This window comes from Anguilla rostrata, chromosome 7 (assembly GCF_018555375.3).
Source record: "Anguilla rostrata isolate EN2019 chromosome 7, ASM1855537v3, whole genome shotgun sequence".
NCBI classification, from domain to species: Eukaryota; Metazoa; Chordata; class Actinopteri; order Anguilliformes; family Anguillidae; genus Anguilla; species Anguilla rostrata.
In genome coordinates this window covers 42,701,417-42,725,068 of record NC_057939.1, presented here as the reverse complement: position 1 = coordinate 42,725,068, position 23,652 = coordinate 42,701,417, and the positions used below count along the sequence as shown (strand labels likewise).

Genomic DNA, 23,652 nt, shown 5'->3' with positions numbered 1-23,652 from the left:
TGCTATTTTTTAACCCATCTGTTTGTCATTACAGGGAGAGCTCAACCTTACTCATAATTGCATGGTTCATTTGCAGGAAATATGTCATTTTCTTTTCTTTTGTCGACCAGATGCCTTTAACCATGGCTACTTCACATTTTGTACATATCCTCTTAGAAAAAGGAGTTCAATTTCAGTATGTTGCTGCTCAAGGACACATCATGCTCCATTCTACAGTTGAACTTTTAGCTGCCTATAAAACTATATACCACACTGCCAGGAGTGCTGGGGTACTAGGACAATGGTTGAATATGAGATGATAACTAAGAGTGATAAATTACAGGTGACATAGACATTGCCCATCAGAAAGCAACTGTGACAGCATATGTTAATGCAATATTTTCCCTAAAGATTATATGTCTCGGTCAGGGTTTGGGACAGAAGCACCCTTAAGGAATTTGTTCATTTGTTTTCTGTTGAATTTGTTTTCTGTGACTGAATCCAGATCAAAGCAGTTAAGTCTGCCCTAGAGGCAAATAGACAAATATGTATGCCTTCAGGCCAGAACCAAGCTCTAAGTTATCACACATTCATATCTTGATGCTGCTGACTTCTGGATGTGACATGAATAACATTTTTGAATCACTCACCCTCTCATTGCCACCTTGTGGCTGAGTTTGTCATCATCTGGGTATGAGGGAATTACTTTCCCTTATTAAAAAGTGATTATGAAAAATAATGTTAGATACATTTGCTGTTTTTTAAAGATATTTTAGCTTCCTTTCTTTTGGAGGATTTTATGCTAACATGCCAGTATTTTACTCCAAAATGCAACCTCTGTCCAACATGATCATTTTCAATATAGCACATTACAGAAAATGAAAGCATACGTTTTCATATATGTTTTTATCAGACTAATTTAAAACATTGTTACATTCTTCATGGCATGCATTGCTACACTACTTCAGACATAATGTGATTAATAATTCAATCGACATAAAATGTGTCTTATTAGGAAAAATTGCATGTCGTCACAATTCAGGAGCTGAAGTGGCTTCGGGAACAAAACAGGAGTTATGTCATACACTTATGTCAAAGAACGGCAGCATGGGATTAGTAGTTCTCGCCAGACAGAGGCTTATGACGCTTGTGTGTAGGGTTGGTTTGTGGAGGCTCGTGCTGCAACTGTATGAAAATGGCGGATACACTGACAGACGGACTAGCACAGCAAAAGGAGGCGGCCAATGATGAGGAGAGAGGGAAATATCTTCGGAATAGGACTGCAAGGTCGGGGAATAGCAGCAGCACTCCAGACATGACCGAAACGTTGGGGTTTTGCGGAAGAAATGCTGTCAAAAAGGAGAGAGAGAATCACTCAGGTGTGTAAAACTCTCCCAACGAAGTACGGAGCCGAGTAGAGAACACAGCTAAGTTAGCTAACTAACTTAGATAATTGGCTAGTTAACTAAGGTATATGACATTGTATGTACTACAGTTTCTGCTTGTGTTAAATTATTTTTGAAGGTTTACTTTTAAACATGTAAGTTACACTTTTCGATCTTTGGCATAAAACACGGACGCCTGAATCGGGGAGCAGCTCGCATGGTACAACTGATTTATTGACTACTGTAACTGTTAGGTTTCATGTAACGTAGGCGGCTAAAATTAAAATTTGACTACAGTACCATGTATTCTGGTTAACGCGATACATGTTTTGCTAGCCAGCTAACTGACTTATTGAACGATTTTGTCAACTGAATATGAGGTATAGTGTGGTTAGTTACTATATGCATCCAATTTGCCATGGTTAGCTAGAATTATTTATGCGCCGACACCCATGGAGTAGGCGAAGTTCAGCGAGGAAGAGGAAACGCTGGGAGACTGGCCTAATTTTACCTAACTACTCGTTGCAAAGGAATCTTCTGGTCCACTTGGCTATATATATAAGCCCTTCTCAGAAATATGTGATAGCTAGGTAACGGTAAATCTGGCAGGTTTTCCGTACGTAGCAACAAGCATGTAATCCAGCACAGCCGTACACACTGATAACGTAAAGCGTTGGTGGCTGCTCATATAACGGTAATACATTTCAGGCAGGGTTAGCTAGCTGCAGACAAATTAGAGTGTCATCTCGCTTAATGTCGAAAGGTATTGTTTAGTGACTACCTTGAAGGCTGCATCATAAACCATTTAAGATGGAAGTGACAGTGACTGTTGTGTGGGGTCATGTAAGGTAAGAAGCAGCATCAACACGAAAATGGGCGGGATTAAGATGTTTTCCTGTCTTCTCTAATCCTGATTGGATCTCATCAACTCGAGCTTGTAGACGTCACATTGTGGTCTAGCAACATGTAAACACAGAGAGAAACGGAACTGTGGCTGCCGATGTGAACCATTTTGCAGTTGCATTGTTGTGTTGGATTTTTGTGTTGGATATTTTAGCCAGTGCGTCTATAATGTTAAATCAACTGAACTCCGTGTAATATCTGTATACAAGGAATATGGGTGTGAAGTGGACATAGATTAATCTTTAATAATAGCTGGCATTGATAAGCTTTTACTTCGAACTCTCTAGTTTTTCCGATTTTCTTTTAACTGGACTACTGTTAATTTGCACTGTATAATAAACTGTACTGTTCGTTGGTAGTCAGCATAAAAGGATGCAGTCGGATACATGTCTCGCTGGTCATGCGACATGGTACCTTAACAAGGGTATAATTATATGATACAGACGTCGCCTCAGTATAGCTCTAGTGGTGCTGGCTAATTATGTGAAAGTACCTTTTGTACGTCGCTTTAGCTAACACTTTGTGCCAAATGACTAAGCTGTAAATTGTGGAGTATTTGAAGCGTTATTAACCTATGCTGACAAGCCTTTTATAATTAATCCCCTGGCATATATTTTTTTCTGGGATTACTGCTATACTGAATTTTAAACTCATGATTTCAAGAGCACAGAAAAGAAGACCATTACGCCACATTTCTTAAATTTGGTTCCCCAACTGAAGGGCAAAAGCACATCACATTTAGACTTCTCACTTTTCCTCCCAGTGCGATTTTTGACACGTTTTGACATATTGTTTCTCCTCGTCAGACCTGGGCCATAAAAACCACACCTTTAAATTTCCAATATTTGTGGCAGTATTCTGTGTAGCTATTTCCTGTTGAGATGTTTAAAGATATTTCATTTTCTGTCATGTGATACAGTGTGTTACCTACATAGATCACCTGCTCACCTGACGCCTGGCATGTTATTTTTTCGCTGTCCATATCATCTGTGTAAATACGTTCTTCATGTTGGTGAGAAGAGCCATGCTGAAAGTCAGTTGAATACAGATAATCTGTCGTTGTCTGTTCCAAGGAATAATCTTTCCAACACAGTTCCCAGACTCAGACAAACACAGTTATAAAAATGAATAATACAACCAATCATTGGTGCAAAACAAATACTATGACCAATCACTAGTCATGTTACAGGTTTTGCACGTGGTAAAGGTACTGCACATGCTAAAGGTAAGTCAAGCCCTTAGTGTGAAGTATATTTGGCATTCTAATGATTTAATGAAGAGTTTAGGCAAGAACTACACTTTCAGTGTGTTTTGTGTTTTCCCATAACTCAGCCTTTGGCATTATGGGAACTCACCCAGACTGTGCCACTAGACACAGTTCAAGAAAAGCTCATTCAAAGCCTCCATGGGATATTATGACTGTACGGCAAGACTGAAAAATTTTGCACTGAAAGAACGCATCTTTCCTTTTATTGCATGAATGTATGTTTGTCCACAAAAGAACAGACAGTTATGCTTTCTCTTGTTATGTGCAACCAATACAAAATTTGCAGTGAGTCTCAGTGTGTGGTGGGGCAGTGCAGTCTAGTCCACAGAGAGACCAGAGGTGAGTGTTTTAGGAAGACTGTGATGGAAAGGGGCTTCGAGCTGAAACGGCTGTTGTACTGTTTCCTTATTGCGCTCAGATCTTTCACTGGTGCGGTTCATACGGAAGGAGCTGACGCGGGGGTACTTCCTGGAACACAACGAGGCGAAGTACAAGGAGCGCAGGGAGAGGGTGTACACCTGCATGAAGATCCCCCTCGAGCTGGAGAAGGTAGGGTCCAACCCCAACCCCCTAGAGCAGAGTGCGGCACGCGTGCTCACACGTACACATACACACACACACACACTCAAACAGACACACACACACACACGCACGCACTCACACACACACATGCACTCACACACACACACACACACTCAGGCACACACACACTCATGCGCTCACACTCACACACACATGCGCTCACACACACTCACACATACGCTCACATGCAAGCAGACACACACACATGCACTCACATACGCTCACATACACACGCACACTGAGGACATACACAAAGACATTTCATTATCTGACACTGATTAGATTAATATGTTGACATGGCATAATTTATTTAACGGTATTCAGAGAGGCATTCCAAACATAATGTTTGATGTTATATTAGCTTATGCTAACAAATGTTAATATTCTGCTTGTGAAACTATTCCTTAATTCTTTGCTGCAGAAGTAGTTTGCAAACATGACATAAATGTTTGTATAAAATAAGCCAATTCCGTATCATGGGTCATGTATAACTGACTCTGAAATACAGTATAGTCTAAATAAGCTGCATCTGGATGCAGTAAGGATGTAAGGATATTTAAAAAAGGATCACCAGACCCTAATAAGCATTACTGTAGGTATATGTAGTATAATTTTCATTATTATTTCATATCTTTAAATGTGTTTCATTTTAACAATCAGGAGTGTAATTATAAACAAGAGTTGATGCCATATGTTTTCTCTGTTGTTTTCAGTCTTCTTGAATGAACAGGCCAGACCTGGGTCAAATACGTATTTGTTTTGGATTCAAATACTTTTCTGTGCTCTGTTGATGTTGCCTGGTGTAATTGAGCCTGCCAAAATGACCAGGAGCTGGGGTTTTCACTTCTTGAGAGTACTTAATTGGTTTCAGTGCACCAGACAAGATCAGTAAAGCGTAGAAAGGTATTTGAATTTAAAACAAATACATATTGGACCCAGGTCCAGAACAGACTTTGTGAGTACTCAGGTGTTGCTTGCACTAAATTCCAGCTCTGTAGCTGAATGCCAAGTCTTTCAAGCTGTATAATGATCCATGCCACGAACATGCCGTCACTAATTCCACAGAAAGGGTCGTAGCGCCTGCTGGTACAGCATTGTCTCAAGCGTTTCGTTAGCGTTCACGCTACGTCAGGCACGGGGCCCCCATAAACCCCAGCTGGGGTTTTTTTAATGCTGCTCAGAGTCTAGCTGTCGAGGTGCATCAACCTCCACCGGTACAGGATCCCCGCAGTGACCCGGGAGCTGTCGCCTTTTCCGCTCATTGAGAGCCGCTGCGGGAGCCTGTCGTCCAGCAGGACGCGAAGTTGGCCTGGCGACGGTGACACTTTCCCCCAGAGCCAAAGACACTGCACACGTCACAGGGTTTCAGTTATAGCCGCATCTTCTCCACACGAGCATTTTTGCCCTCAGCGGACATCTTGCTTTTAACACCAATGCTTTGGGCTGTGGCCTTCTTTAGTGGTCTCATCAGAACCTTGCGGGTGTGCCTGGTTAATGTAGTCCTCTTTTGTTGGTTTCACATTCTGTTTGACGTTTCTAGTACTTCATGTTCAGACTGCTTCTGACCATTGAATTTAACAGTTTTATCCCATTCTCCACCAGAGGGAGCTAAAGCCCGTAGTACATTTAATTCAGATCAATGAAAAAAGGAAATGATTTTACACGTGACACTAAAAATACCCATGTTTTAGTCTAGAAGACAAACCAGGAAGCGCAGGACTGTTGGTACTTTGGATAATCCCACCTGCTAAATGTAAATATATAAAAAAATTTAAAAATCGAAATCCTGCATGAAATTTGCAATACGTGTAAGTAATACTGCAGGTATGGCAGAAGGCTTTATGTCAGGTGTAAACCAAACATGGCGCATCGCCCAGGTAACGCGTCGCTAAGCGCGGTGGCAGAAGTAAGCTGTAGGGTTTTCAGCAGCAGGGACTGGGAGTCCTGTCACGATTAGTTATGGGGAAACAGATGGAGCAGTGCACATGCAAATCCTACAGGAAGAACCTACTGCAGACTGCTGAATATCCAAAACTTGGCTGAATATTCAAGTCCCAGCAGAACAGTGATGCAAAGTGCCAAAGCTTAACAAGAAGAAAGTGAATGTCTCTCAGTGACCGAGTAAAATTTAGATAATTTAACTTGATGCAAAGCATGCGACATTGGTTGTGACTAATCCAAAAACCGAATAATGTAGTAATGTAAAAAGACTCATGGCTTAAATTGCTGCCAACTTCTACGAAGTATCAACTCTGCAACTGGACAGTGAACATATTTGTTTTTGAGGATCCTTTTCCGGTTCCTTTATCTGATATTTCACTTCTTTCAGCCATATAAGTGTTCAGTTTGTGCCTTCAGGTTTTGAGTAAAATATTCCCTTTAAAAAGATGTGTGTTCATTATTTTTTGTTCAATGAATTGGAACCACGTTGGAAGGCATCAAACATAAGCCGTTGAAATCTCCCTGGATCAGAACGTCCAGAAAAACAAAAAGTACAGAGCTTCAGGGGGATTTCAGCCATTTTTCCGTTGCTGTCCTTTGAATTTCATCAAGCACTGAATATTAAGGTTCGTGGGAAACTGAATATTTCAGAATCGACGGACTGGAAAATAAGCCTTTTGTGTTTTTTTAATCAGGAAGCCGTTGCTTCGAGTTAAAATATTAAGCCTTGTTCTTCAGTAGATTCTTTGAAACCATACTGCGGCTACGCTATCCTCATTTTTTCTCAGGATGTGGGTACATATTAATAAGGAAGTGGCTCCATTCACCTGGTTGAGCAGCTAGCATCGGTGGAGCTCAAAGCAGACATGGCAGGGAGCCGATGAGCACGCAGGCCACATCCTGAGAACAGAGCAGCAAACCAGTGCAGTGCAGCTAAGCTTTCACCATCTGTATTATATTTGAATAGGGGTGCGTGCAAGTGTGTTTCTGGCTGTGTTTGTCCGTCTGTCTATCTGTGGGCCTGTTTTTGGTACAGAGCTCCAGACCAGACCAGACACAGCATAGATAAATCTTTGCCGTGCACCAGAGCAAAATTTTCAAGCAACAAAGTGGTAAAATGGAAACAAGACATAACAGGAACTAGTTCAATGCAAATAATGTGGCATGACCCTATGTGCGACCGTTAGCACTAGCCCAGTGATGGGGAGCTCCAAAGACCCATTTCATGCCAGGAAAAACCCTGCCAGATATTGCAGTCTGCCATTTGGTTATGTCTTAAGTAACTGTAAAATAGTGTCTGCACAGCAAACATTAGCTTCCTGCTGCTGGTATCAACAGCTTAAATAAATTTGTCTCCCATTTTCATCTCTTCCTGTCTCATATCTGATCTGACCGTTACAACGATTGGTGATAAAACAGTTTCCTGTCCAGTAGCTGACATTTTAACCCTTTACAGTGCAGTATTAATGTGTGGCCAGTATATTGGTGCACTTTTCTTAGCATCTTTTGTTTCCCACCTTCCTGCACTCTGTGGGGAACCATCTGGCGGAGCTGGTGTGACATCACTGTAGCTGCACTGCGCAGTCCGTCATAATAGCCGCGCAGTCTGTCGTCATAGTTGCGCAGGCCGTTGTCATAGCTTCACAGTCCATCATCGTAGCTGCTGCTGTGGATTGATTCTCTGACAGCTTGTAGTTTGAAAAGGAAGCAGTTTTATTAAATTACATACATTTGCATCTGTGTAGCGTGCACTGCCGCCACAACAATTTACTCTGCTCCTGTTTAAGAAAAGGCCAAAACTCCTGAATGGGCTGTTGGAAAAATATGCTAATTTCACTTGTTTGTTAGAGTGCAAGGGGTCACACTGGTTATCACATGACCCGGATAAGAAATTCAATATTGTGACCAAATTGCGAAACAGAATCTAATAAATCAGTCTTATGGTGCAGACATTCTGCGTACAGGTTCTTCTTAACAAAGCACAGCCTGTCTCTGCTATCTCTCAGCTGTTTGAGCCAGTTGGAGTTTCTGTCATTTTGAAAAGTGAGCACATCCACAGAAACAATTGGCCTTTCAAAGCACTACTCTGATATATACAAAGCAAAAAACGTACGTGAAGTGACATGATGGCCACTGGGCTAGACCCTCCTTCAAGTTTTTTAATGTACTATTTCCATTTTGGTGTATGTTTTCGATTGGCCCTGACAGTTTTCAAGTGCAGTTAAGGATATTTCTTTATATTTAGAGACTTTTTCGACAGCCAAGGGGTCGTGCATGAAAACAGATCATTTTTGTATAGAAGTTCTTTGCAATTATTATCATGCTTATCAGTGTTAATATTGTGCCGGTTCTGCTCAGTTCTAAGCAGCGCATACTCTTCACTATTGTGACCCCATTTATTAATGTTGATATGGAATACCAGGCATCAATTTTCTTGAGCCACAGGATAATGACAGCTGTGACTTGATTTACTGTTGAATTCTCGCTGCATTCAGTGCTCATTTCAGACTTTATCCACAACCAAGTTCAGGGACCACAGCTTGCGAAATATTGCACATGCCTGGATCGTTTTTTGAATTGTGTTGCATGCTCGTCGTAACGTCTCAAGACAGAAAGTTGGCCAACCTTTGGCCCTTATCTGTCCGAAGAGGCGTCTTGCTGTTGCGAAACCCGCTGGTTTGGCTGTACCGCCGCGGACGCAGAGCGAGAGAGGAGGAGAGGAGACGGCGTCTCGGCCGCCGGTGGCTCTTTCCCCCGCGTCCCGTCCGCCATGCTTTACCCGCCGGCGCTGCGCTTTCTCTTTCAGCTGATGATTTTCGGATTCTTCCTGTGCCTGGACGCCTTCCTGTACATCTTCACCCTGCTGCCCCTCCGGGTCCTGCTGGCCCTCACCAGGCTCCTCACCCTGCCCTGCTGGGGGCTGCGGTAAGTGCTGCTCGAACCTCCCGCCACCCCACCCCTCCCAACCCTGCCGCACCGCGTACACACCTGCCCGTCCGTAAGCCGCGAGGGAATGCAAAACAAGGCCCGATCCGTCTCAGGATTTTGCTCCAGCCTCTGCTCTTAATTATTTAATTAGCTCAATTATATCCTGATCTGGCATTTAGGCGTAAGCACCAGCTACGGCTGCGGACTGCAAGTGTATCATAAAGAGTTTATTTTACAGGAGTGTACCAGTGTAGCTTATATAGCTGGGAGAACTAAAACTAAGGTAGTTGGCTGGAACTAAAACCAGAACACGGATCAGCCATCCTGCTCCGCTCTCTGAGTGGTGGAAGATGGGAATGATTTGGAGAAGGGTTCTGTGCGTGATTACAGTCTCCGCTACTTAATGCAATCCTTTTAACCTCCTAATTAAAGCTGTATTTGTTATGGGTATGTGAGCAGAATTACAACAGTATTCAGTTGGAATAGCCCGTTGTTCACAGATGGCTGTGTCTCACAATTACCATTTTGCTGTATTCTTTTTGAATAGTGTAACATCTCTGCACATGGCTGCGTGGTGCTTCTCATAAAAGTATGACTGTAGTACAAAACACAATAGATGCCTTCTCTGTGTCAGAGGTCATTATCCCCGAGGCCATTGCATGATGCTGTAGTTTAGAAACGCACTATTGTGCATGGAAAAGGCAACTTTAAGGTTAAGTCATTAGCATTTTGTGATAGCCTGAGGTACAAAGAGCACCCAAACCTAAGGGGCCACGGAAGTATTTTTCGAACCGATATGCAGGTTGTCAACCTTCCTGAAATCTATCTGTCTATCTGTCTGCCTGTCCGTCCATTCATCCATTTCCGTTTTGGTTTCTCAACTTTCAGGCAAACTTTGCGAACTGCCTCAGGCTGGTCGTGCTGAGACAGTGTGCTAGATGTACAGTAGCTTAGCATCCCTGGAGTAGCCGCGCTGCTCTGCTTTCCTTTTTGGGCAGAGTCCAAGGCCTTTTGTCTCCCAGAAAAATTACACAGTGGAGTCACCACGCTTCCCAAGCCAGCTTGGATATGGATTTTCACAGCTGCTGTACATCTTAAATGCACAGTTGTAATTGTACGCTGTTGTACAGTATATGGCCTGCGCATTGTAATAAGATTTTCCCATCGGAGTAATGGCTGGTTCGATATTCAGTATTTTCAGATGGACATTTGATTGCTTCACTTTGGTATCTGTGCTTGGACAACAGAAACCCCGAACAGCTTGCTCTCGGGGTACCTGGCCTGCTATGGTGGAGAGGGCCATTCCTTAGCACCGCTATTAGCAACACAACGGGTGTGTGTGTGACCCACCAATAAGACGCGTGGGGCTTGATTTGACAAATCCCTACCTCTGATGCGACAAACCATGCTGGTTACCAAAATATTCGGCAACACAGTCTTCTGAAATAAGTAACAGCCTTTGCTGAAGGACACAAGGTGACCACTGTCTGCTGCTACTGTAGTTTATGTACTTGGTGTACAGCAGCTGTGTTCTTTACCTGTGTCCCTATAGCTGTATATGTTAGTACATTTTCCTGCCGCTGTGTACTTCAGCTATGCATTCGTCAACTGTAGTTGTGGACTTTATCCATGCATTAATAGATATATCTGTGTCATGCTATTTGTTCATAGTGATATACTTCATTTATGCATTCATAAACTGTAGCCGTGCATTTTAGACATACATATAATTTAGTTTTGTGCTCCTGGACTGTAGCCGTCCAGTTATTTTTGTGTTCCTGTAGCAGCGGTGTACTTGTTGTTCTGTAGCTGAAAACAGAGCTGTGTTCTGTAGCTGTTCGAGATGATGCTATCGGGGCACCTTAGAACCAGAGAAGTGTGCTCAGGACAGATAAGCCATCTGTGTAGGCAGCTCATCATGGATGCATACAAAGGCATGGTACACATGTTCGGTGTTAAATCAACTCTTAACAGTGTACCTGCTGTCCCTATCTGGCTCATATGTACTCTGTAGGAGTTGATTTAACACCAGGCATTTTACTGCGTGCCCCTGTACTGTGTGGCAAAACCTGCACTCATTTATTTTCTTTACACTCACTGTCACTTTTCAGAGGGTACATTTTCTCCCACAGAACATAGAGCTAAAAGTAATTTATATCCGGTAGCAACAAGACTGAAAATAAAGAAATACATAATTTAAAAAAAGGAATTTTAGAAGCATTTACAGAACAAAACTATCCTTCAATTTTCCAAAATATTCCATACAACCAGTATTTCTCTTGTTTTGAGTTTGAATAATTTTTTATACCCTTGAGCCATTTGCATTGCCTGAAATGGTGCATTTAAAACCCAGCAATAAAAACGGTTTGATTAATGTAGGTTTCCCTGGATACAGGAGCCTGCTGAGCCAATTAATAATGCAGCCCAATAAAGATTTTGCATACTACAGCAAAAAACCCCAGGAAACGTAGCGCACCTGCTGATGCGGTCGATCCGTGCCGTGATGCTGCAGTACGCGGCCTGAATACGTTAGTTTCCTATCTGTGCGCCGTAATCTCCAAGGGAACCTAGAGGCATTTTAAGACCAGCCTTTTCAAAAAATAAATAAATAAAAAATATAAAAAATGCACCAGTCTGATTTGAACTGCGGCATCTCTCAAACTGACACGAGATCAGTTTCAGTTGATTTTTCTGGACCGCACAACACATCCCAAAAATGCAAATGCCGTTTGATTTATTTATTTACTACGTCTTTCGTCAGTGCATCCATCTGATCACGGAATCGCTAATTGCGTCGTGCTTGGTTCCTCTGCTGCTCGCGCGGTTGTGGATTATGACTTCGGTAGCGAGAGACCGCGCAGGGGAATGCACTGGGAGGCGTCTCCACCAAGCAGTAAAAATGATCTGTGGCGCCCATCCTGTAACGATCCCGCACAATCACATATTTCTTGCTTTTGGGGTGTTCATTAATCCGCCAAACAAAGATAACGTGTAACGTGTAAAATTTGTAAGCAGAGAAATAATGCTTATTCCTTTTGAAGTAGGCTGTCCTTTCTGGACACCAGAATTTAAGGTCCGATGTGGCATGTCCAGTCTGTACTACATATTAGTTTCTGATTGGTCACACATTAACTAGTCTCACCTGATTGGTGAATATATAAACAGCCTGGCAATTGTGCTGTGAACTTGGTCTCCAAATGACCCATATCAAATCCTCCTCCCAGTGGGCAAGATGTCACTTACAATCTGAACTGAATATAATACTCTAAGTAGCATAGCTTTCCGTTATTTCTATTTATTATTATTGATAGATTAACTTTAATAAATGATGGCAGGGTCTCTCCGAGCCATCGGTTCCCCATGAAGCCGTCAAGTGTGTGTGCTGCTCAGTACTTTCAGAGTGTAAGATTTCTTTGAGTACCTGCTCATTCAGTTTGATGAAGCTCTGATACCGGGTTGTGAGGTGCAACGGCAGCTGAAATCCCCTCCGTGTAGCTAATGGTGTCCTGAATGCACTGTAACTCAGTCCTAATAGTCAGACGGGTTCAGCAGCCTGTGTATTGCGTCGAGCGCAGGGGAGATCTCCAGGGACGCTCTTTTCTCCGCTCTCTGTCTTTTTGTTCCTGTGGCCGCTGCAGCTGGGATGCAGGCAGGAGGGGTTGTAATTGGAGAGGCAAGAAGGAAAGAAAGCCGCTCTTAGGACAACGCATGAAAACAGACTTCATTATTTCCCCGATAATGATGCGGGGGCCGTGGTCAGACAGTGTCTGCAGCTAAATTCAATTTTTTTTTTTTTTAAAGTCAAAATAACTAGAAAAAATTGTTGCGTGTACTTTCCACCATTGTTTGCTTAAAATGTCTGGAACTGACTTGTCTTAAGCTGCCAGAATCCACAGGAGCTTCGAAGGCCCCGTGCAATCATATACTAACACTAACTAAAACATAAACTTTTAACAGTTATATATTTATAAAGAACCAAATAAGACATTAAACATTAAATATATTTTATTCAGTTGAGATTTCAAATGAGTTGTTTTCAGGTTGAAACCTATGAAGTTCTCTGTACTTCTGGCCACAGAAAGGTTTGATATTGGTTATTTTGAGACCGTGCTTATCACAGAATTAACCCCCTCGCACACATGCCAAATCTGGCCTCGAGGTGCCCCTGTCCCCCGCGGGCGTCCCCCCGGAGCCGCCATTTCCGCTACGATTCCGGAAGCGAACAACAAACGATGCTCCGCGGAAGCGGTTGGCGGATCGCCGCACGTCCTCGGTGAAGGACACCGCACAGCGGGGCTGCCAAACCCCGTTCCCGGAGATCTTCAGGATGGTAGACCTCACGCCTCATTTAACACACCTCATTTAACAGCTAGGCATTCCTATGAGCTGGCGGTTGGTAGAGTCGGGTGTGCCAAATTAGGGTTGAAATGAAAACCTGCAGGATGGTAAATCTCCAGGAACAGGGTTGGGCAGCTCTGCTGTGGAACATGGATACTCCAATCCGGCCCTCGAGTCCAAATCCAGCCCAGGTTTTCTTTTCTCACAGGTAATTAACTGAAGTCAGTGGTACTGATTGACCAAACTGTCATCACGCCTGACTCCCAGGTGAAGGCAGGGTGGAAAACCAGCAGTTCTCCAGGCCCTCGAGGGGCGTGATTTGAGCAACGAGGTCGTAGAGCGAGACAGCATTCCGTATGTATTTGTTAGAGTATCTCACCACCAGATGGCGCCGCTATGCTTATACAATGCAGATGAGCGCTGTTATTTTCTCATTTATTGTCATTGAGCCCAGTAAAATTGCAGAGCCAAGGAGTATGGACACAGAAATTTAAACAGAAACTGATTAAAGTCAATATGCCGGTGCTGTGCGTGACATGGTTTTGTGCAGTCTCTCGTTGCCTTCTGTAAAAGCACAGCGTATGCTGCAGCTTCAGCACCAATGATGAAGTGTTTTCTGTGCATGGATGATAATGGCAAAATACCAATGCATTCTGCTCATGTTGTACTTTCTGTGCTATATATTGCACCACTGTGCCTGATTCTCCCATCAGCAGGAGCTGTGCTGTAGCTGAGTTATAACCAGATGAGTTGAGCTTAAAGCTGACTGTATTTTCAGTAATTAAAGTGTCATTAGTCATTTGTGGACACACTCCTTTGACTGTTTAAGTTGCTCTTTATATCCTCCTAAGACACGGCAGAAAAAAAAAAAAGTTTTAAGTATTTTAATATTTGTGTCTTGGACGTCAAAAACGTTTCAGTGAAAATATTTTCAAAAAATATTTCTATTATTGTGTAGGTTTCAGCATAGTAGAATACATGATTCTGTAGATTTAAGACCAGCGACTCATGTCCTATACAGGGGACAAGAAGGAATTTTCGGGTCTTATGAGGATATGGTGTTTGTTCATTTGACACTACTGTCATCATTTTACAAGTTGCATAAATTTTCATTATTAAAATACTAGCAAATCTGACCCGAGGAACGTTTTTAGTCAGTCGCCCTGAACACAAACCAAGTCAGCGGCTCGCAAAGCTGACTCATAAGTGCTCGGTACATTCACCAGTAGTTGTCCTCCTTCTTGCGCCTTACATCAGCGAAGAAGCAGGCTCTTAAAATACCCACGCAGGATGTTAACCCTGTCAGTTCTTCGAGGAGGTGTGTGTACAGCAGGGCTGCCCGACCCTGTTCCTGGAGATCTGCTGTACTCTAGCTTTTCACTTTGACCCTAATTTGGCACACCCGACTCTACTAATTAGCAGCTCAAAGAGAGCTCTAGCTGTCGAATGCGGTGTGCTTTGTTAGGGTTAGAGTTAAAGCCGGCAGGACGGTAGATCTCCAGGAACACGGATGGGCAGCCCTGATGTACGATATGTGACGGAGCGTCGCAAAGGTGCAGGTGGCGTACACTTGCCCGCTCGGTCACGTGCCCCGCCCATCTGTTGATGTTAGCAAACGGAGCCCCTCCCCCCCTGCTCCACGCGGAGCAGATTGGATGACACCATCGCTCGCATCGCTGACGGATGATGCCGCCCGACGGCGGGCAGTCTGTGCCTTCGCCGTCCGGAGAACGCGAAAACACGCGCTCTCCGCTCTTTGCGCTCATCAGAGTCAATCGATGTTTTCACTGTTTGAATGCATTCGCTTTCTTTTCTTTTTTTTTGATGGTTTTGTATGGTTGTAGATTTTTCTAGCTTTAGGTTTTTTCTGATTTGTGATAATAAATCTCTCTCTTTCTCTCTCTCTCCCGTGTGTGCATGTGTATACATGCGTGTGTGCGTATGTGGGCGTGTTCATTTACGAATGCTCGTGTGTGCATATTTGCGTGCTCATTTGTGAATGTGCATACATGTGTACGCATGCTTGCATACTTGTGAATGCTTGTGTGTGTGTGCGCGCATGTGTATGTGTGTGTGTGTATATGTATGTGTGTGTGTGTGTATATATATGTGTGTGTGTGTGTGTGTGTGTGTGTATGTATGTATGTGTGTGTGTTTATATATATGTGTGTGTGTGTGTGTGTATATATGTGTGTGTGTGTGTGTGTGTATGTGTGTGTGTACGCATGCGCATTTGCAGTGGGTCTCGGCTCCTGCAGCCTGCCCAGGTGTGCGACATCCTGAAGGGCTTCATCCTGGTCCTCTGCTACTTCATGATGCACTACGTGGACTACTCCATGATGTACCACCTGATCCGGGGTCAGTCCGTCATCAAACTCTACCTCATCTACAACATGCTGGAGGTACTGCAGTCACCGGCACCCGCTCCGTCCCAACCTGCGGAGGCGTACGCGGTTTAGGTCACACCCACAGAGACAGTCGCGCCTCCCCAGAGCACGGGGGCAGCCCCAGCACACCGCAAAACCCCGCGGCTGTAGCTTTCACTAATGAACCGAACGCTGTACTGTGAATTACGCAAAAGATGTGGTTTGTTTTAGACCGAAGAAGCAATTGAAAGAATATGTAATTACGACGTCCCTCAGGTTTAAATTTGATATTGAATGTTATGACCAGACCTCTTGACGTTATAATTGAATGAACACCGCTGTTTAAGTCTAGCCCTCTTTCTAAAATGTATATTTGACTTATCTTATTGTAATACGGTTGAAATGAAAGACGACCGTGATTTAAACGCGTCCCTTTTTAACGGGGCTCGGTGTGACGCGGCTTTGGGGCGCGAAGGCGAAGCAGACGGCGGTTCTGTTCGGTGAATCACGCGGTCTGCGCTCCCCGGCGCAGGTGGCGGATCGTCTGTTCTCGTCCTTCGGGCAGGACATACTGGACGCTCTGTACTGGACCGCCACGGAGCCCAAGCAGAGGAAGCGCTCCCGCATAAGGGTGATCCCTCACTTCCTGATGGCCGTGCTCTACGTGTGTATCCTTTGACTGCAAAGCATTGTGGGGAAGGGGCATCACCTTTTTGCATATAGGCTACACATTGATACAGGGCAATGGAATGCTCCCATTTTAGGAATATTTGCTCCTAAAAATTGACGTGCACTAAATGGAAAAATAATTTAGGGGGGTATCTACTAATTGGGATGCATTAATGTGCTGAAAAAAGTTTTCAACTTCAGTTGTAGTTGTGGACACAAGTCACGAGTTGTAGTTGTAGACACATTGAGTTTTAGTTGTAGACACAAGTCAACTTGTAGTTGGAGACATGAGCTGAGTTGTAGTTGGACACGCATGTTGAGTTGCATCTTTCCTCAACTGCCATTTCCCAGTCCTCCATGCCATTCTAATTATGGTCCAGGCCACAACGCTCAACGTGGCCTTCAACTCCCACAACAAGTCGCTGCTCACCATCATGATGTCCAACAACGTGAGTATCCTGTTCTGCGGCGAAGGGACGCTGTGCTCTTTCGGCTGGCAAAATATTTGCGGATGCGTATTTTTGTTGAATTATGGGAGGAAATCTCTCAATAATTTATGAGCCCTGCAGCGTTGGAGTCCACTGTACCATTAGACATTCAGAGCGTGCAGCTAAAAATAGTCTGTGTTATGCGGTGTGTTTGGAAGGGTTGGCTATGTGGGAGGACGGCGCTCTGTTGCATAAGGCTGGAATTACACCAGGAGCGGAGTGAACGCGTACCGGACTCCACGCACGCACACACACACACACACACACACACACACGCATAGGCAAAGTTTTGTTTCGCTTACCATGGGGGAAGTTTGATCGCAAAGTTTGGGGGCGGGAGGTGGAGGAGAGTCATGATGTGTTCTGATGAAGGCTAGCCAAAACGTGTACACTGCCGGATGAAATATTTATTCCTGGAGCGGCATGTGTGGGAGTCTCCCTCTTGTCCTGGCTGCTCAGAAACATGGTTAACAGTCCTTGCACATTATTATTCATGAACGTCAACATCATAATTACTCACATTTTAGTTCTTTTTATTTGTATTATTGTTAACACTACATTTGCTGCCTGCATTTTATTAAACACCATAAGGTACTTTTTCTAAGTATCATTAATGAACAAAAGTATTTCTCTTAAAGGTGGTTTATTAACTGTACTTTAATACTTTTCAAGGTGAAGTAACTTGTTCTTTGTGAAACCACTCTTTAAATTAGATTGGCCCCACTATTGGCAGATTTCAGTGTATAGACAAAGACTTTTGGGGTTGGGGGGGGACATTATTTACATCTGATAACCTCTGTTCACTTCGCAGTAATGGCTAAGAGCATATATACACAGCAAAGTCTATATTGGCAACATCTTTAGTTTTAGCACAGATCTCCCTGAGAGAATAAAGCTAGGAGGTGCAGTGCCCCGTTCATTCATTAAATAGCCTCCATCAGGCAATAGGTGTTCCAATAGCCATGGCAACGTCATCACAAGGCCTTTTTTGTTCTTGTGAAAGGTGTTTGCTGGGGGTCATGCAGCTCCCTGTGCTTATGCACCTTGACAATTAACTTTCTGTCGTCCATCTTGTCGGCTTTTTCGAAAGACTCTTTCGCAACATGTGCTTACTTTGGATTTTTTAGGGTTGTTTAGTGGCTTGTGATTGGCTAATATTTTGTCTAGCCTAGAGGACCTGTTTATGTCTATCCCATTATTAGGTTATCTGTGGAAATGGCTGCCTAAACATTTACTAAACATTTTACTATTTTGGTGATAATTCAGAGAACCCAATGTTCATTTGGAAAGGGATATTTCAAAAGCAGGTTGGACATTCATTATTGCTGTGCCTATTAGGCTAATAAACTTCATTAGCAATTGAGACATGAGATTAGGTTGCACGTCAAATTTAAAGTGTAGGACTATGATTCTGTGGTGATATGCTGCAAATATGACCAGCAACATTGCATTTCCACAGTGTATTCCTGTGAAATGAGCATGTCAGGCGCCAAAAAATTTGACTTGGCACTGAAGCTGTCCTACAGCGTGCCGAGCCACAGCTTCTATAAAATCCACTAGCACCGGGGCTAGCGGTCCGCTTCATGTCCGCTCTGCTTCTGGTGCATTTCTGACTCGAGTCAGATCGATATGGCTGCTCCTAAATGTAAAACCGGAAGATATTCGTCCCAGAACGGAACGTACCCAATACTTGTTGCGGGACCAAAGTGCCCCGTTCATTGCTATTCTGTCCGAAGATTTGATATTGTAAAATGTCATCGAAGTGCACACATGGGAAGCGTGGAGTGATTTCAGCCTTTTGTAACCACCCCAATTAGAACAGCCTAAGTGTTCATTTTGTCCCATTCAGCCTGGCTGAATGGATGCTATCTGTATAAATAAAGATCCCTTTGTTTTGAAACGTTTCGACACCGCAGCTAAACAGCTGTGATAGCATGATGATCTATTTCCGCGAAACAAGTTTCCTAAGTGCTTTGTTGTTCTGTTTACAGTAATTGCTTACATGTCCTTCCCCTCGCTTCAGTTCAAAAGACTACAATTTGGGAAAATTAATTCCACTTTGCTCATGTTACAGTATTTTGTTCATAGCTGTACCAATCGTGTTCAGCTGTATGAAAGACAAGGGCCTTTTTATTCTTTTATTTTCATGTAAAAATCGTGCCAAGAAATAATGGCTAATTGGCCCATTTTTTATTTAATCATTGTTTGATTTTTTTTCACAGTTTGTGGAGATTAAAGGAAGTGTTTTCAAGAAGTTTGGGAAAAACAATCTGTTTCAGATGTCAAATAGTGGTATGTAAACGCATGTATGATTTAAACAGTGTATTGAATATTGGAACGTATTTCTGTTTCACTGTGTTATAATTTCATTTGGAACATTTTATGAGGTGGTATAATTCAGATGTACAAGCAGTACATTCATTTCAGAAGCATTCCTTCTGTAAAAATGACAATCTATAACAGTCTATACTTTTTAAAAGAGCCTATTGAAATTGTCCATTTGCAAGGTACAGTAGTTCTTTTGAAATGCTAATCCTTGCTGCTTTGTGTGCTCTTAAAACACATTGAAGCGCAAAAGGAATATCTGAATTTAAAAGCACGTTAACAACATCAACCAGCTGCGTCCAGCTTTTTTTTTTGCCGGCAATCTCTTTCAATAAAAGGAATTCAAATGCACTTTAATCAACCCGTTGCTCATTTTAATTCATGAAATGTATGGCCGCTTCCTGAGACAAGCGACTGATGAAGCAGCTCATCTTTGTATTGGGAGCTTTTCAATAAGGGGCCGTGACAAATTTCTCGTTACGTGCATTGACGTAAAATGAGTTCAAGGGGTCTGTTTTTTTTAATGCATGCTGTCACATTCAGACGTTGTGAACCGTTGGCTTGGCATGGCCTCTTGGTTTCTGTACATACAGTAACCGGATCAAATGTTTTGCTTTTATTTCAGATATCAAGGAAAGATTTACCAACTACGTGCTTCTGGTCATAGTGTGTCTGCGGAACATGGAGCAGTTCTCCTGGAACCCAGGTGACGGTCCTCGCCGCTGCAGAACACCAGGGTCTAAAATGGCGTCATGTGCTGTTCTGTCATCAGCTGCCATTTTGTGGCAGGTCCCTGGATGCAGACGTTGTTTACGACCGCCAAAATGGATTTCTGTCCGTTCGTGCACTGTAAATCACAGACGTGAGCTGGACTGAAGCTTTAAAGCTGGGCTGCCCAGCCCCTGTTCCTGGAGATCAACGATCCAGTCGGTTTTCATTACAACCCTAATGTGACACACCGGATTTTCCCCCGGGGTCAATGAAGTATAACTTAACTTTACTGCATGCAGTTATGCACTTTCCATAGGGGTCATTTTTCAAGACTTGATATAAAACATTTGGCCCAATGATTGCATAAACAAGGTGAATTTTTATTTGACAATAGCCTTGGAGCCACATAAGCACTTTATTCCATGAGTATTATTTCCTGCCATTTGTTACATCTTTCATGGATTAGATTGTATCATCCCAGTGGCTGGGATAAGGGATGTATTGGGGGGGGAACTGTCAGCACAGGGTTGAAGCCAGATAATCGCCCCGCATTGTGTGTCCTCCGTAGACTAGTCTTAAAAAAAACAGAGAATCGTTTAAAGATCTCCAATCTGAAAGCCGTCGAGTGTAACCTCTCCATTACGGGCTGCGCGCCTTGCCCCGCTGAGAAGGCGAAGGCTTTGCAAACACGTCGTTCCGAGTGATGGATCCTCCGTCTCCGCTCGTCCTCAGATCACCTCTGGGTCCTGTTTCCCGACGTCTGCATGGTGGTGGCCTCGGAGATCGCCGTCGACATCGTCAAGCACGCCTTCATCACCAAGTTCAACGACATCGCGGCCGAGGTGAGTGCCCGACGTCGCCTCCTGCGCTTTGTTTGATAGGTATGCGTCGGGATCCGTGCATTTCGCCGGCTGCAGTAGACGTGTGACCTGAACAGACTCTAAAGAGCAGCATTGTCTGGTTCAGTGGGGTAAACACATTTCCCGGGAATCATGGGGGTGGGGTGAAGAGCACTGCCGCCTCAGAGCAAGAAGGTACCCAGTTTGATTCCTGACCGAGAGCCTTTCTGTGTGCAGTTTGCGTGTGGCCCCGTGGGTGTCCACTGGGTACTCCGGTCTTCTCCTACAGTCCAAAGACATGCAGTAGGCTAATTGGGAGGCTAAATTGCCCACAGGTATGAATGTGTGAGTGAATCGTGCGTAGGCCCTGTGATGGATTAGCAACCTTTTCAGGGTACATTCCCGCCTCTTGCCCATTGCATGCTGGGATAGGCTCCAGCACCCCCCCACCCTCCCCCCCACAAGCCTGACCAGCCATAAGCAGTTTATAAAATGGATGGATGGGACACAGTTCCCTGCATTCAGCATTTCTGTGTCAGAATTGTTGTGTACAGTGCGCCTTGCTGCTTCAAGACCAGGTTAACTAAAGAATTGCTTATAAAATATTGGTTTCATAAGCAGTCGCGATGGGACATAATCTCCATTGGGATGCGATTTGCAGGGATTACGTCACTGCAACTTTCCTTTTGATACTGTTCATGCATATGCATGCCTGGGGTGAGCACGCTAAAACAGGGTGGAGATTTAGTAAATCAGGTCAATTGCATATTCTGTCTAATTTACTAATTAAGGCTTAATTGCGAGGCTCCTCCTCTGCGTGTGGATTTGGAGAACTCCTGAAGTCAGGCGGTAGTTTGCTGAGCTCTGATATAGCCCACTTCCTGTAAAAACTATATCGATAAGGCCTCTCTTCCAAACATGGCAGCAGTCATCGGAGCCAGGAGAAGACACAGAGTACAATGGCAAGACGAAATGAGGCAGATGGGCTTTTGTCCAAGAATTGAACTCGTTTAATTAACTGAACAGCAGATAGGGAAGCAATGCAGCGAAACGGCAAATAGTGAGGCTGTTTTCTTGGCCAGGTTTCTCTTGAAAAAGAGATTCCGGATTTCACTGAGAGTTCCTGGTAAAATAAAGGTAAAATAAATTAATATAAGAACTGCAATCGCACTATTTGAGGACATAAAACAAGAACCTAAGCTACAAACTCAAAGACCAGATTCCCTGCTGGCTATGGTGAACGTTATGTTTCCTTGTACCTGTTCTGAAAACTGTAGCATTGGTTGTTATTAATATTTTATTTGCCATTTGCATGTAGTGAACAGAAAAACACCTGCGTAAAAGAGGGACTGTAATTACTTGCAGAGCGGAAGCTATTACACTGGTGTGGTTTATCCATTAATTAAGCAGATTTTCCATGACCCTACAAAGCGGAAAAATGCTGGACGGGCCTGATTTACTATAATTATGGCTAGCACGGCTACTGGAGGCACTGGTAGATGCTTTTAGTTACATATTGGTTGCACAGAAGTTTAGTTCCATGCCACCAGTTCCAGCAAATCCCATATGAATCATAATTCCAAGCCGCTGATTGCCTGCTCGTAAGCAGGCTATTAAGGCACTTCAGCGGCTAATCTGTTAGCAGCCCAGTCAGCTGTGTCCGAGCAGGCAGATGGATTCTGGGTAGACCCACACTGGGTCATCTCAGGTGTTTAGTTTGAGGGGAGATACGCTGGCTCCCCTTGTTAATTGTGCAGTTGAATTCGAACCGTCTCTGCAGGCAGTTCAGCCTCTTAGCTGAACGTGATAACGAGGGGAAAGGTATGTGGCGTTGCCATGGCTGCGGAAGGGAGACGAACGCGACACCCTGTTCACACATTAGTGGGGGGGGGGGGGGGGGAGAGAACGTTAGCGACGCGCTAATCAAAGCAGAAGTTTTCATCGACTGTCTTAGGAATAGTTCTAAAAATTCCTGTCGCCGTGCTACTTTTCCCGACGAGGCGGATTCGACTGCCGCAGCGGGGCGGGGAAAAAAACCGGGGCTCCGCCTCGTCCAACCAGACGCAGGATGCGCCCATCGCATACCTCAACACATTAGATTTCAAATCGCGCATTGCAAATCTCCCTGAAACAGACCCAACCCCGTGATAGGTGTAGATTAGATTTTCGGCGTGGGAAAGGGTGGGACGTTGTCTGTGAAACGTTTACAGCTTCACTTGCGCGGTCAGATTTTTTTTTCGCTAGCATGTGAACACAGGTCAGTGGGACTGACCTCTCGAGGTCGGGGTCAGGTCGCACCAGGGTGTTTACGCAGAGCCGACGTTTGTTTTCACAACACGTAGGCTACACGCATTCCTCCGTCTGCAAATACGGCCCAACCCTGAGGTCACTGGCGTCCGAGAGCCCGGACAAGGCAGGCGGTTCCCAACCCCCTCGGTGCGCCACGACACCGCGTTTCCCGCGGTAACCTACAACCTGCCGCTCATCGCGCAGGTCCCGCCCAGGTGTCGCCGTCTCCGGCTCTGTCTCTGGCTCATCCCGGCGTCAGTCTCTGAAAAGGCGGGCTTTCTGATGCACGCTTTCTCATCACCATCCCCTCCACTTCCTGCTGAGGGACCGCGCTCCGTTTCACGCATCGCGTATCTATCCGAGCAGCTAAAATGGAAGGTGTGGATACTGTATAATTATCTCTATCCGGCTCCTCACCCCGAGTGTTTTCAGTAGCGTTCCGCGTTTAAAGGGGTCAACGTTCCTCTTAGAAACTGGGTCACTTTTTCTATTTCTCGCTTGCAGAATCTGTGTAATTTCAGAAGCTCCGAACACTTTGTATTTAGCTGCATGCATGTAGGACACAGGATGCCATTTCACAATGAGGCTGTGTGAATTCCTGCCTGGCCTAATTCTGCATAAACGACACGGGGGCCTTGGCGA

General features: G+C 44.2%; 1 protein-coding gene across 1 annotated transcript in view; it reads left to right on the top strand.

Moving 5' to 3' along the window:
* Positions 1-1,104: 1,104 nt before the first annotated feature.
* The window catches only part of tapt1a (transmembrane anterior posterior transformation 1a), a 34,709-nt gene continuing 12,161 nt past the window's right edge, over positions 1,105-23,652 (top strand). Inside the window, exons 1-9 of the mRNA XM_064344435.1 lie at positions 1,105-1,358; positions 3,953-4,083; positions 8,864-8,982; positions 15,563-15,725; positions 16,222-16,357; positions 16,710-16,807; positions 19,069-19,138; positions 19,797-19,877; positions 20,615-20,724. Coding sequence (XP_064200505.1) covers positions 1,169-1,358; positions 3,953-4,083; positions 8,864-8,982; positions 15,563-15,725; positions 16,222-16,357; positions 16,710-16,807; positions 19,069-19,138; positions 19,797-19,877; positions 20,615-20,724 — 1,098 coding nt within the window. The 5' untranslated portion in view covers positions 1,105-1,168. The remainder of the gene's footprint in view (positions 1,359-3,952; positions 4,084-8,863; positions 8,983-15,562; positions 15,726-16,221; positions 16,358-16,709; positions 16,808-19,068; positions 19,139-19,796; positions 19,878-20,614; positions 20,725-23,652) is intronic.